The 14418-nt window shown below is 44.3% G+C and overlaps 1 protein-coding gene across 6 annotated transcripts in view; it reads right to left on the reverse strand.

The window, feature by feature from the left end:
• GGNBP2 (gametogenetin binding protein 2) overlaps nt 1-14418 on the reverse strand; it is a 288037-nt gene that overhangs the window by 126401 nt on the left and 147218 nt on the right. For all 6 annotated transcript variants that reach the window (XM_069756544.1, XM_069756542.1, XM_069756543.1 and 3 more), the window contains 3 exons: nt 12130-12383; nt 8718-8816; nt 145-258 (listed from right to left, as the gene is read on the reverse strand). In XM_069756544.1, the coding sequence (XP_069612645.1) occupies nt 145-258; nt 8718-8816; nt 12130-12383 (467 nt within the window). The remainder of the gene's footprint in view (nt 1-144; nt 259-8717; nt 8817-12129; nt 12384-14418) is intronic.

The following is a 14418-nucleotide window of genomic DNA, read 5'->3' on the forward strand; positions in this document are numbered from 1 at the left end:
TTATGTATACCCCTTTCACATGTAAAGTGCCATGGAACAAATGGTGCTATGATACTAAATAATAACAAAAACAAACCCCACTTAGAGAACTTATCAACATATTTTAATTTTTGTATTAGAAGTGTTGAAATAACAATTACATACCTGTGCTTACGAAGGTAGTTTTCCAAAGTTTCCAAAAGACAACTGGAATCAATTAAAACAACTTCATCACGGCATTCCTGGGACATTATTTCCCAGATATCCATCCAGTTTCCCCTGTAGGAATGGTAAACATTAAAAAAATAATAATAAATAATAGAAGTGATTCAGAAAGATGTAGATAAGCTTGAACAACGGGCAGCGATTAACAGAATAGTATTTAAAAAATAAAAAATTAAAGATTCTTAAGGTACCTCCACACAACGATTTAGTTAACGATATTGTTGCAACGTCACACTTTTTGTGACGTAGCAACGATCCAGCTAACGATCTCGTTATGTGTGACAGCGACCAACGATCAGGCCCCTGCTGGGAGATCGTTTGGGAATGATCAGGACCTATTTTTGGTCGCTGATCACCCGCTGTCATCACTGGATCGGCGTGTGACACCAATCCAGCGATGTGTTCACTTGTAACCAGGGTAAATATCGGGTTACTAAGCGCAGGGCCGCGCTTAGTAACCAGATATTTATCCTGGTTACCATTGTAAAAGAAAAAAAAAAAAAAAAAACCCTACATACTCACATTCCGATGTCTGTCACGTCCCCCGCTGTGCTCTGCTTTACGGCCAGCGCTGACACAGTCAGTGCGGGAAGCTGACGGCGGGGGACGTTACAGACATCGAAATGTGAGTATGTAGTGTTTTTTTTTTTTTTTTTTTTTTTTTTTTTTTTAACTTTTACAGTGGTAACCAGGATAAAAGCCGGATTACTTACCGGTAATGCTCTTTTAATGAGTCCACGACAGCACCCCACATGAGAGAGAGGGATCCGCCCATAGGAACAGGAAACCTACAGAATAAAAGGAGGCGGTCCCCTCTCCTCCTCAGTTTAGTTTACAGAGTATAAAAAGGAACCGCAAAAGCTTTAGTATTCATTCTTACTCAGCAACGTAAATTTCTTAATTCTATACGACCATTACTTGTGAACTTAAAAGAAAGAACTGTGCATAATTTAGGGAGGGTAGTACATGGGTGCTGTCGTGAACTCATTAAAAAGAGCATTACCGGTAAGTAATCCGGCTTTTTACCCTTCGCCACGACAGCACCCCACATGAGAGACTTTCATAGAGTCATTATTTGGGTGGGATTACTGTACTAAGAACAGCTCTACCAAAGGCCAGATCAGAAGATGTAGAAAGATCAAGTCTGTAATGGTTGTAGAAGGTAGAAGGTGTAGACCAGCTTGCGGCACATCTGCTTGTTCCGCCCAGGAGGAAGCCATGGCTCATGTTGAATGTGCTTTTATCCCCACTGGAGGAATATCGCCCTTTGATGTGTAGGCCAAACAGATAGCTTCTCTGATCCACCGAGATATGGTAGCTCGTGACCCCATGTCCTTTCTTGCAGCCCCGAAAGGAGATAAGCAGAGCCCTACTCTGCCTCCATGTCTGAGACCTCTCTATATACGTCAGGATGGCTCTTCTGACATCTAAGGTGTGGAACTTATGTTGTTCTGGAGTTACCGGTGAATCAAAAAAGGAAGGTAGAAAAATTTCCCGAGATCTGTGATAGGTGGATGCTACCTTAGGGAGGTATGAGGGGTCAGGCTTTAAGACTATTCTATCTTGAAATACCAGTAAGAAAGGCGGGTCTACCGATAGGGTCTGGATGTCGCTAACCCTTCTAGCTGAGGTTAGGGCTACCAACAGGGCTACTTTATATGTTAGAATATTTAGAGGTATGGAATCTAATGGCTCAAATGGGGAACCAGTTAAGGCCTCTAAAACTAAATTTAAATCCCACGGAGGTAGACTGGGAATATGGACTGGATTACTACGTTCACAAGACTTAATAAACCTGGAGACCCACTTGTTAGCTGCTATATTGTCTCCATATAGGGCTCCTAATGCTGAGACCTGAACTCTTAAGGTGTTTACCGATAAACCTAATTCTCTGCCTTTTTGTAGGAACTCTAGAATAGGCATTACCGGGACTTGCTTAGTGAACGGTATTGTATAAAAGTTTAATAATTTTTTCCATACCCTACTATATAATAGGGTGGTAGATCTTTTCCTACTTAGTAACAGGGTGTTTACCAGTTCTTCTGAAAACCCCCTTGAACTTAATAACTGCCGCTCAAATTCCACGCCGTCAAGTGAAGCCCTTTCACTTGCGGGTGGAAAAATGGGCCCTGGGACAGCAGCTTCTTGTCTAATGGGAGGATCCATGGATCGCATAGACACATGCTCTGGAGACAAGAGAACCATGGTCTCTTTGGCCAAAAGGGCGCAATCAGGATTACTCTTGTTTGTTCCCTCCTGATCTTCCTGATCACTAGTGGTATTCAGACATCGGAGGAAAGGCGTATGCCAGTTTGAACTTCCAAGGGTGGTGAAGGGAGTCCAATATGTCTGGGTGATCCATGAGGTTCAGGGAAGCAAATATTTTTACCTGTCTGTTGCCTCTTGTGGCGAACAGATCTATTTGAGGTATGCCCCATGCTTTAGTTATTATCTTGAATATGTCTCTGTTTAAAGTCCATTCTCCCTGGCATAGTATGTTTCGACTGAGGTAGTCTGCTTTGGTGTTTTCTGCCCCTCTGATGGGTAGGGCTGTTAAGGATGCAAGATGAGACTATGCCAACTGGAAGATGTCTGCTGCTACGGTCATCAGGGTTCCTGATCGCGTACCCCCTTGACGGTTTATATATGCCACTGCGGTGGAATTGTCCGACAGAACTCTCACATGTGCTCCCTGAACCTGTGGAAGAAAATGACTTAAGGCATATTCTACCGCTTTTAACTCTTTCCAATTGGAAGAACATGTCAACTCTGCCTGATTCCAGGTGTCTTGGACCAGATTATCTTCAATATGTGCAGCCCACCCCATAGGGCTGGCGTCAGTGGTAATCCTCTTAGAAGGATCTATCATCTATGGTACACCCTTTGAAGGGTGATCCATATCTAGCCACCAGGATAGGGATTTTATGACATCTCTGGAAAGAGTTAGTTTACTCTCCAGATGTCGACTTTTTCCCTGGACTGACAATACTTCATACTGTAATTGGCGGGTATGAAATTGAGCCCACGGTACAGCTGGTATACATGAGGATAATGATCCTAGTAAGGACATAGCCTTCCTCGGGGTCATGTGGGGTTCTTTCATTGCCTCTGACACCTTTGATTGTATAGTTACTTTTTTTGAATGCGGGAGGAAGCTTTTCTGACTTACTGAATCTAGCTGGATTCCTAGAAATATTTGAATGGTGTCTGGATTCAGCCTGGACTTTTTGAAGTTCACGATCCAACCCAATTCCTGGAGAGATGAGATCGTTTTAGATAACCGCATTTTACATTGAGTTATGGAATCTCCTATTACTAGAAAATCATCCAAGTAGGGTATTATCAAAGTGTCCTGCTGGCGTAAATGAGCCATCACTTCTAGAATCACCTTTGTAAAGATGCGGGGAGCCATAGAAAGCCCAAAGGGCATTGCTACATATTGAAAGTGATGAACCTGTCCTGCCAGGATGACTGCTACCCTTAGGTACTGCTGGTGTTCGGCATGTATGGGAAGATGATAGTAGGCATCTTTTAGGTCTATCCCGGCCATGACACACCTAGGGAACAAAAGCTTGATGGCAAAACGAATAGATTCCATTTTAAAGGTATGGTTACACAAAAAGGAATTTAATTTTCTTAAATTTATGATGGTTCTAAATGAACCATCTGGCTTATTGATAAAAAATAAAGGGGAATAGAACCCCTTCCCTTTTTGATCCTGGGGAACCTCTATCAAGACTTTTTTTGGATAGAAGAGATAGGATTTCTGACTAGAGCTTCTTGTTGTTCCCGTCCTTTTGGCGATGTTACTATAAAAGAATCCCAAGGGATTCTATTAAACTCTAATTTTAATCCGTATCTAATAATGTCCAGAATCTAATGGCTAGATGTTATTTGTTCCCATTTAGAAAAGAAAAATTTTAATCTACCGCCTACTTCATAGTTAGCGGTACTTGCTACGCTTTGTATTATAGGATCCGCTAAACAGAGCACCTTTTTGTTTAGGATCCTTTGTTTCCCAGAGATCCCTTTGTTCAAACGGTTTGTTTCTGGTACAGGGTCGTCTTCTGAAGACTCTCCTGTAAGACGGAAGATATTGGTTAGGGAAGCATTTCTTTCGCTCTCCCGCTTTATTTAAAAGCTCATCCAGTGTTTTTCCAAAAAGGAACTCACCCTGGCAGGGGATCGCACAAAGTTTTGCTTTTGCTTGTGCGTCCCCTTTCCAATTCTTGAACCAGAGTGCTCGCCGGGCTGTATTCTCTAGGCCGGCTGATCTGGTTGCTAGGCGTAGCGAATCCACAGAGGCATCTGCCATGAACGCTATAGCCTCTTTTATTAGAGGGATTTTCGGTAGAATTGACTCTCTCGAAGTTCTACCTCTAATTTGTTCCTCCAGTTGCTCCATCCACACTAGTAGCGACCTTGCCGTGCAAGTAGCAGAGATGGCAGGTCTGAATGCCCCCGTATTAGCCTCCCGTGATCTTTTAAGTAAGGCCTCTGCTTTCCGGTCTAATGGATCAGTTAGAATCCCCGAATCTTCCACTGGCAAGACCGATTGCTTAGAAGTTGAAGCTACTGCCGCATCAACTTTTGGCACCTTTGACCAAGAATTCAGCTCCTCATCGCTGAAGGGATAGCGTCTCTCAGAGGATGATGGTAGGAATCCTCTTGTATTCTGCTTATCCCACTCCTTCTTAATTAAATCTTTAATCATGGGTACGACGGGAAAGGATCTACGTTTTCTCTGTCCTAATCCCGCGAACATGATGTCCTGAGCTGACTTCTTTCCCTTCTCGTCTGGACACCCCATCGTGCTTCTGACAGCTTTTACTAAGTTGTCTACACTGCTGTTAGGCAGACACAGCCCCCCTTCATTTTCGGATGAACTCGGCCGAGATTCCGATTCGTTTGAGGACCTATGTACCACCTCTGACTCTGAGCTTGATGGATATGGGGACCTGCTTGGTTGGCGGGTACTGGTGCTACTTGCATGCGCCAAACCCTGCATCTCTTCCCGGATTATGACTCTAACGTCAGACGGAGTCATTATATTCTCCTGACGTAAGGTTAGCATGATGCATTCTGAGCATAACCTTTTCACATAAGAATCCGGTAGGGGCTGGGCACATAAGGCACATTCCTTGTGCTTGGATTTGCGTGTCTTTTTCCTAGTCTAGAGGAAGGGGACACAGGAGAAACATACATCAGCATATAGACAGAGGATCTTTTAAAAACTCACCCAGTGAAGCTGACAGGTACCGGTTCTGGAGGCGGATTCTTTGATAAGTGATCTCTCTGTTTGGTGGAAGATCTCTCCTGAGGTCGACCACCATTCTTGGTGCTGCTCCTGGCGCTTGTCTCCTTGCTGGGAGAACGCTCTGTCACAGCCAAGTGCGCTTCGTCGTCCAGTGAAGCCATACTCACACACACCGGCCGACGCTAGCGCCATAGATTTAAACCTGGCGCCGAATCTCCTGCCTCCCCGGACCTAACCCGGAAGTGCTCCAGCAACTTCCGGGTTAGACGCGCCGCTCCTTCTCACCATGCGGCGGCTGCAGGATATTAAGCCGGCCGCTGAGCGCGCGCGTCCTCATGGAGCCGGGCGGACCAGCGGTGACCGGACCCGGACCATTGCGACTTGCCCAGACGAGGGGGGAGGCTGCAAGAAGTGGCTCCCCCACCGCTGCCTCTGGAACCGCAGCCCCTGCCGTTCCCACAGAGACTGACACAGGCGGGTGCATGGCCCAGGAATCCTCTTGTCTGCAGGTTCTTCAGATTCCTAAAGGAACAGGAAACCTAAACTGAGGAGGAAAGGGGACCGCCTCCTTTTATTCTGTAGGTTTCCTGTTCCTATGGGCGGATCTCTCTTTCTCATGTGGGGTGCTGTCGTGGCGAAAAGTAAAATATCGGGTTACTAAGCGCAGCACTGCACTTAGTAACCCGATGTTTACCCTGGTTACCTGGGGACTTTGGCATAGTTGGAGACAGTTTCAACAATGCCGATGTCGTTCCCCTGATTGTTGGTCGCTGGAGAGAGCTGTCTGTGTGACAGCTCCCCAGCGACCACACAACGACTTACCAACGATCACGGCCAGGTCGTATCGCTGGTCGTGATCGTTGGTAAGTCGTTTAGTGTAACGGTACCTTAAATCTAGGCAAGAAAAAATGAAAGTTACATCTACAGAATGGAATTAAGCAACACGGGTCAAAAAGACTTGGGTATACTAATAGATCACAGACTGCACATGAGTCAACAATGTGATGCAGCAGCAAGAAAGACACAGTTCTGAGATGTATTTCGAGAAGCATAGAGTCTAGATTACATGACATAATTTGTTGTGAATTCTGTGGCAGAGTTCACTCCTGTGGTCACAAGTGGTACTTCGGCTGATTCTCTCTGGGAGCTTCCGTTTTTGGAGGAAACTGGTACTGCAGCTTCTGAGTTTCCTCCCTCAGGTGATCTGGTGAGCTTGTTAGCTGCTTCTCTACTTAACTCCACCTAATGCTTTGATCCATGCTTCCTGTCAATGTTCCAGTGTTGGACTTGTGTATCTCTGGATCATTCCTGTGGCCTGCTGCTCTGCATAGCTAAGTGCTTCTTTGCTATTTGTTGCTATTTTTTCTGTCCAGCTTGTCTTTTTGTTTTGCTGGAAGCTCTGGGACGCAAGGGGTGTACCTCCGTGCCGTTAATTCGGTACGGAGGGTCTTTTTGCCCCCTTTGCGTTGTTTTCTTTAGGGTTTTGTGTAGACCGCAAAGTTATCTTTCCTATCTTCGTTCTGTCTAGAATATCGGGCCTCACTTTGCTGAATCTATTTCATCCCTACGTTTGTCTTTTCATCTTACTCACAGTCATTATATGTGGGGGGCTGCCTTTTCCTTTGGGGTATTTCTCTGAGGCAAGGTAGGCTTATTTTTCTATCTTCAGGCTAGTTAGTTTCTCAGGCTGTGCCGAGTTGCATAGGGAGCGTTAGGCGCAATCCACAGCTGCCTCTAGTTGTGTTTGGAGAGGATCAGGAATTGCGGTCTACAGAGTTCCCACGTCTCAGAGCTCGTTCTATTATTTTGGGTTATTGTCAGATCACTGTATGTGCTCTGATCGCTATGTACATTGTGTTACTGAATTGCCTATCACAACAATAATTATCCCCATCTCCTCCTCCTTGGTCAGGCCTAATCTAGAATACTGTGTCTAGTTCTGGCAACACATTTAAAAAAAATAAAATAAAATAAAATAAAAAGACATTGAAAAACTGGAGCAAGTTCAGAGAAGAGCTATCAGAATGGTGAGCGGACTGCAAAGTATGTTGTATGAGGAACAGTTAAAGGATCTGGGAAAGTTTAGCTTGCAAAAAAGAAGGCTAAGAGGAGACTTAATGGCTGTCTAGAAATATCTGAAGGGATGTCACAGTATAGAGTGATCATTATTCTCATTTGGACATGGAAACACGAGAAGCAATGGAATGAAACTGAAAGGGAGAAGACACAGATTAGACATTAGAAAAAACTTTTTGACAGTGAGGGTGGAGTGGAACAGGCTGCCTTAAGAGGTGATGAGTTCTCCTTCAATGGATGTTTTCAAACAGAGGCTGGACAGACATCTGTCTGAGATGGTTTAGTTAATCCTGCATTGAGCAGGGGGTTGGACCAGATGACCCAGGATGTCCCTTCCATTCCTAACATTCTATGATTCTATTTGCTTGAAAAAGTCTTGAAACATAAGATAATGATTTAACAGAGATTACAGATAAATGCTGAACTTTGCATAAACTTTTAAATAAAGTAGCTAAGAAATTAAAATATTCTTTATTATTCTCAAAGCCTCTGAACACAGTTATAACAACAATTAGAATTTATATCCAGAGGCTAAAAGATTAAAGAGAACCTGTAAACCCACAGGCAGCATGAACCAGAGACTGGCTGTGCGATTGAGTCTTTCTCCGAAACGCTGGGGTGATTGGCCACACATTTTTCCCAAGTTCCTGGACTGCTTCTTCAGATCACAAAAAGGTCACTAATGTAACGCATTTATAATTCAATCTTCTCTGTCCTGGTCGATGCCATTGCCAAATAGGTCATTGACAATTACACAGGAAGTTTGGAACTGTGCGGTTAGTCTGCCAGAAAAGCACTGGCAAATGTTTGCTCCTAGCACCTTAGCATTCAGAGACCCCACTCTGGAATTTCTACAGTGTGCAATCCATTTCAGTACCATACATCCAGTGAGCTCTTTACCAAGAGCCATTCTTGCACAAATGTATGTTGCCAACATAACACACAATAGCCTTGTGCCACTGTGATCTTTTTTACTGCTCCGCTGAACTTTTAATTATGCAGGGAGACAACGGTTTCACCTGTAAAATAGCACAATTGATCAAATAAAAACCTGAATTCCAATAGTGAGAAATGAGTCCCAACCCTTTTGTCCATATAGTGTAAGTTCCACTTAGAACATAAGAGCATGTCTCCATGCTTCGTTACAGCAATTCCACAAAATGACAAAATACAAACTTACCCCAAAGGTTTTGGTTTGTGTGTGTCCAAAGAATGCAGTTGACATCTTTTATTTTTCTTGCTTTTTGGAATTGCTTCTATCATACAGCTGAGCTTAGTCCTATAAAATAAAATATATATTTAGGGCATGAATAATTGAAGGGAATCTGTCAGTAGGATTTGATATGTAATCTGAGAGCAGCATGATGTAGGGGCAGAGACCATGATTCCAGCTAAGTATCACTTACTGGACTGCTTGGTGCAGTTTTGATAAATTTCTCTGCTGTAGATGTAGCAATGGTCACGCACTTAATTTGGCAGCTTCATATGTACATTGGCATCTTGCTGAAAATGCATATTCAGTGGTTCTGGCATGGTTACACTGATTTGACTGGCTGGCCTGCAGTTGAGAAGTAGTCCTCTAGTCAATCTCCTGCTGTTAAAACACTGTAGTTTTAATACAACAAACAGCCTGGGATGAGGCACTATTTCCCTATATTATGCTGCTCACAGATTATTAAATAGCAAAAACCTTCTGACAGATTCCCTTTAAGACAGCAGTTAAACAAAGCAAACTTAATGAAGGAAAACCTAGTGTGAGATGCACATAATTCACTAAGAGGTACAGGCAACTGAATGAATTAGGCACATCTATAGAACTGAAGTTTGCCTATGCCAGAAATATTACTCCAGTCAGCGGCTGGTGCACATTTCTGGCCATACAGCCAAGTGTCATTATAAATACCTCTGTAGCTGCAGCTCTGTCCCTCCCTCCACACTGACTGCTGTGATATGAAAGCTGATGGTGTTTGCAATCACGCTGCTCTACACCTCCTCACCCCACACTGCCTGCCTCATGATAAAAGCTATAACAGGCGTTTGTAATCACACTCAGCTCTGCTATACTGAACAAAGTAGAAATTAGAGATGCAGAGATATTAAATTACTACCATACCAGAGATTCATCTCTGGGGGTATGTATTTTGACTACTGCATGACACCTCTTGCTTATGATTGGTCAACGTCATGCAGAAAAGTACATGCCCCCAGAGAAGAATCTCTGGTAATGTTCCATTGGGCTGCTCATAAATTATAACCTATATGCCTATAAGGCTACTAAGTTCAGGTCAGAGGACCTGCAGCCAGTCCATGCATTGATGTCTGTGCTGGGATGAAGTTTTGTGGACATTATTATTATTATTATTATTATTTATTGTTATAGCGCCATTTGTTCCATGGCGCTTTACATGTGAGGAGGGGTATACATAATGAGAACAAGTACAATAATCTTAAACAATACAAGTCATAACTGGCACAGGAGGAATGAGGACCCTGCCCGCGAAGGCTCACAATCTACAAGCATGGACATCAGCATGAGCCCTTACACGGGACATAGAATGGGAGTTAGACAGGTGCGTTTGAGAATGGCCAGTAGGAAAGATGAGTTCCAAGTATTCTGATCTAATACTGGACATACTAGATGTCTGATGCATTTAGAGGTTGATCACACTGCAGTCCACCCTGTCTATCTGATCTAATACTACTGGAGATTCCAGGGGTGCGGAGGTAAGAAAGGGCTGCTCACACTACTGTCTGAATGAGGACTAGCTGCTTTAACCTGGAAATAGCTTGATAGCACCCGATTTCTAGGTCACAGCACCGACACTTAAGGTACCTTCACACATAACGATATTGTTAACGATATCGTTGCTATTTGTGACGTAGCAACGATATCGTTAATGAAATCGTTCTGTGTGACAGCGACCAACGATCAGGCCCCTGCTGGGAGATCGTTGGTCGCTGAATAAAGTCCAGAACTTTATTTCGTCGCTGGACTCCCTGGAGACATCGCTGGATCGGCGTGTGTGACACCGATCCAGCGATGTCTTCACTGGTAACCAGGGTAAACATCGGGTAACTAAGCGCAGGGCCGCGCTTAGTAACCCGATGTTTACCCTGGTTACCATGCTAAAAGTAAAAAAAAACAAACACTACATACTTACCTACAGCCGTCTGTCCTCCAGCGCTGTGCTCTGCACTCCTCCTGTACTGGCTGTGAGCCGGAAAGCAGAGCGGTGACGTCACCGCTCTGCTTTCCGGCTCCCAGACAGTACAGGAGGAGAGCAGAGAAGCAGAGCGCAGCGCTGGTGGACAGACGGCTGTAGGTAAGTATGTACTGTTTGTTTTTTTTTACTTTTAGCATGGTAACCAGGGTAAACATCGGGTTACTAAGCGCGGCCCTGCGCTTAGTTACCCGATGTTTACCCTGGTTACCGGCATCGTTGGTCGCTGGAGAGCGGTCTGTGTGACAGCTCTCCAGCGACCAAACAGCGACGCTGCAGCGATTCGGATCGTTGTCGGTATCGCTGCAGCGTCGCTAAATGTGAAGGGGCCTTTAGGGTACCGTCACACTATACGATTTACCTACGATCACGACCAGCGATATGACCTGGCCGTGATCGTAGGTAAATCGTAGTGTGGTCGCTGGGGAGCTGTCACACAGAAAGCTCTCCAGCGACCAACGATGCCGAGGTCCCTGGGTAACCAGGGTAAACATCGGGTAACTAAGCGCAGGACCGCGCTTAGTTACCCGATGTTTACCCTGGTTACAAGTGTAAAACTAAAAAAAAAAAAACAGCACATACTTACATCTGGTGTCCGTCACGTCCCTTGCAGTCTCTGCTTCCCGCACTGTGACTGCCGGCCGTAAAGTGAAAGTGAAAGCACAGCCGCTGTGCTCTGCTTTCACTTTACGGCCGGCAGTCACAGTGCTGGAAGCAGAGACGGCAAGGGACCTGACGGACACCAGAATGTAAGTATGTGCTGTTTGTTTTTTTTTAGTTTAACGCTTGTAACCAGGGTAAACATCGGGTAACTAAGCGCGGTCCTGCGCTTAGTTACCCGATGTTTACCCTGTTTACAAGCTAACGCATCGCTGGATCGCATCGCTAGATCGGTGTCACACACACCGATCTAGCGATGACAGCGGGAGATCCAGCGATGAAAGAAAGTTCTAAACGATCTGCTACGACGTACGATTCTCAGCAGGATCCCTGATCGCTGCTGCGTGTCAGACACAGCGATATCGTAACGATATCGCTGGAACGTCACGAATCGTACCGTCGTAGCGATCGAAATGTTATAGTGTGACGGTACCCTTAATTCTGCAGGCACCTGTTACTATCCTAGGATAGGTTTCTGTCAGAGTAACAAAAAGGTGGTCATTTTAATGTATTATGGAGATTACATACCTAGATAAAAATGAGTTGCTAACTAAAAGGTATTTACAAATGTATAAAAGTACTTATTTTCTATTTCCTGAAAACAACTCAGAAATCTGTCCTAGCAGGGTAAATATAAATGGAGATTCAATACTAAACAATACCTTAAAAAATACAATTGGCAGTCCTAAAAAGAAAAAGAAAGCAACTTACCCACAAACATAAAATAGTGTGTACAGCTTTGCAGCATCAGTCATGCACCTGTGTGAAAGAGTGAGTATGTCTTTAGCCCCAACTGACAATGGATCCAAAGCTGGATTTCCAGACTCAACAAGTTGTGTGAATAGACGCTCCACACTTCTCCGACAACCAACACATGGAACCAACTGAGAAAGGGTACTGAAGACTTCTCGAGAGGTAACCATCATGGCAATACTCAAAACTTGCTCTTTCAGCATGGTATGGCGCTGATAAAAAAAAAACAAAAAGGAGAAGAAGAAGAAGAAGGGGTTCATAAATTACTTTTGGCCTTTGCTCTTTTTCAGAGATCATCAACAAAAAACAAAATTGACACTATATCATGGAGGTTCAGATGGAACAAAAGACAACTGACTCGCAAATTGAAGAAGGGCAAAAACTCAACTTAGGAGTGAAGTATATTCTAAAAAATAAATAAAAAAAAAAACACCAAAGACAACAACCAAATGCAGAAAATATACAGCACTTTCTCCTTGCCTTTGTCATCACACTATTGTAAATTTACCATGGAGAGTTGGATCTAGGCCTAAGACCTTGCAAAGATGACAGAAGTGGTTTATTAACACTTATTTTCCTTTGATGCTACACAGTACTCAGAGCGCTGTGCAAGGAGTAGAAGCTTTATTAGGACCTGGCCATCATTTGCCAGTGACTGATGACCAAAGGTAGTGTTTTTTCCTCTGTAACTGGGGCTTTTATGAATGCCCCCGTTACAGCAGTAAAAAAAAAACAAAAAAAAAAAAACGTATATACTCAAGTATAAGCCGAGATTTTCAGCCCACTTTTTTGGGCTGAAAGTCCTCCTCGAGTCATACCCAGGGGTGGTCGGGGAGGGGAGCGGGGGCTGTCTAATTATACTCATCTGCTCCTGGCGCGGTCCCTGCAGTTCCCTGGCTCCCTGCGCCCCAGCTAGTTCCTGTAGTGAGCGGTCACATGGTACCGCTCATTACAGTAATGAATATGCTGCTCCACCTCCCATAGGGGTGGAGCCGCATATTCATTACTGTAATGAGCGGTAACGGTGACCGCTCAGTACAGGAAGAAGCTGTGGCGTCGGGGAAACAGGGACTGCACCGCGCCAGGAGCAGATAAGTATAATGGGGAGCGCTGCACGATATTCACCTGCTTTCCGTTCCGGGCGCCGCTCCGTCTTCAGCGTCTTCTGCAGTGACGCTCAGGTCAGAGGGCGCGGAGCGGTGACGTGGTTAGTGCGCGCCCCCTGCCTGAACGTCAAGGCAGAAGATGCTGAAGATGGAGCGGCACCGGAACGAGGAGCAGGTGAATAATGAAAGTGCCGGGGTCCTGAGCGACGGAGAGGCGAGTATGTGATTTTTTTTTTTTTATCGCAGCAACAGCAAATGGGGCAAGTGTCTGTATGGAGCATCTTGTGGGGCCATAACGTTTGTGCAGCACTATATAGGGCAAGTGTCTGTATGGGGCCATAACTTTTGTGCAGCACTATATGGGGCAAGTGTCTGTATGGGGCCATGTAAAAGAAGGAAATAGAGACATACACAAAACCAGGGATCACCAAAAAAATTATGAATTATAATAAATAAATTTTATTATGGTCAAACAAGACACTCCAAACAGTTAAAAACCAAAACTGTACATATCCCAAATGGGGAATACCCCCCCCCCCCCCCCCCACCCCCGACCCAAAAAAGGCTTATACCAAAAAGTGTATACATATACAGAATAGCATGTACATTCAAATGACAATAAATGATTTATATAAACGTATACAATATACGGCTGCTCTGAGCCCGGAACTGGAATGCTTGCTCTATAGGCGTATAGTCACTATGGCCATAGTGGATAAAAAAAATGGAGCTCCCAAAAAACATGAAAAAATCATGTACACCAGATGATGGTCCAACTGTAGGGCATATGTGGCCCAAACCTAATATGCACCAATTATACACAGATGTTGGTGCAAAAGGCAGTATCACAAGACTGGTCAGTCTAATACTTTTATATATAAAGACGCCCTATATGCCCAATAAGCCTAATACACCCACAGGATTCCATATAAATATTGCAATAATTGTGCAGCATGGAATAAAGGACAGCACCTAAACCTCAATATCAGCAAATAAAGAGGGCATACATAAGTGCAATATGAGATCAGGTCACAACATACAAAACCTACCTAAAGACAATAGCTAGGTCTAACCTATATAAAAGGAAAGGCATAGAGGTTTAGACAAGAGGGAGCCAAAGCACCATATAGAACCTGCTTGG

Source organism: Ranitomeya imitator, chromosome 3, assembly GCF_032444005.1.
Source record: "Ranitomeya imitator isolate aRanImi1 chromosome 3, aRanImi1.pri, whole genome shotgun sequence".
In the NCBI taxonomy this organism is placed as follows: Eukaryota; Metazoa; Chordata; class Amphibia; order Anura; family Dendrobatidae; genus Ranitomeya; species Ranitomeya imitator.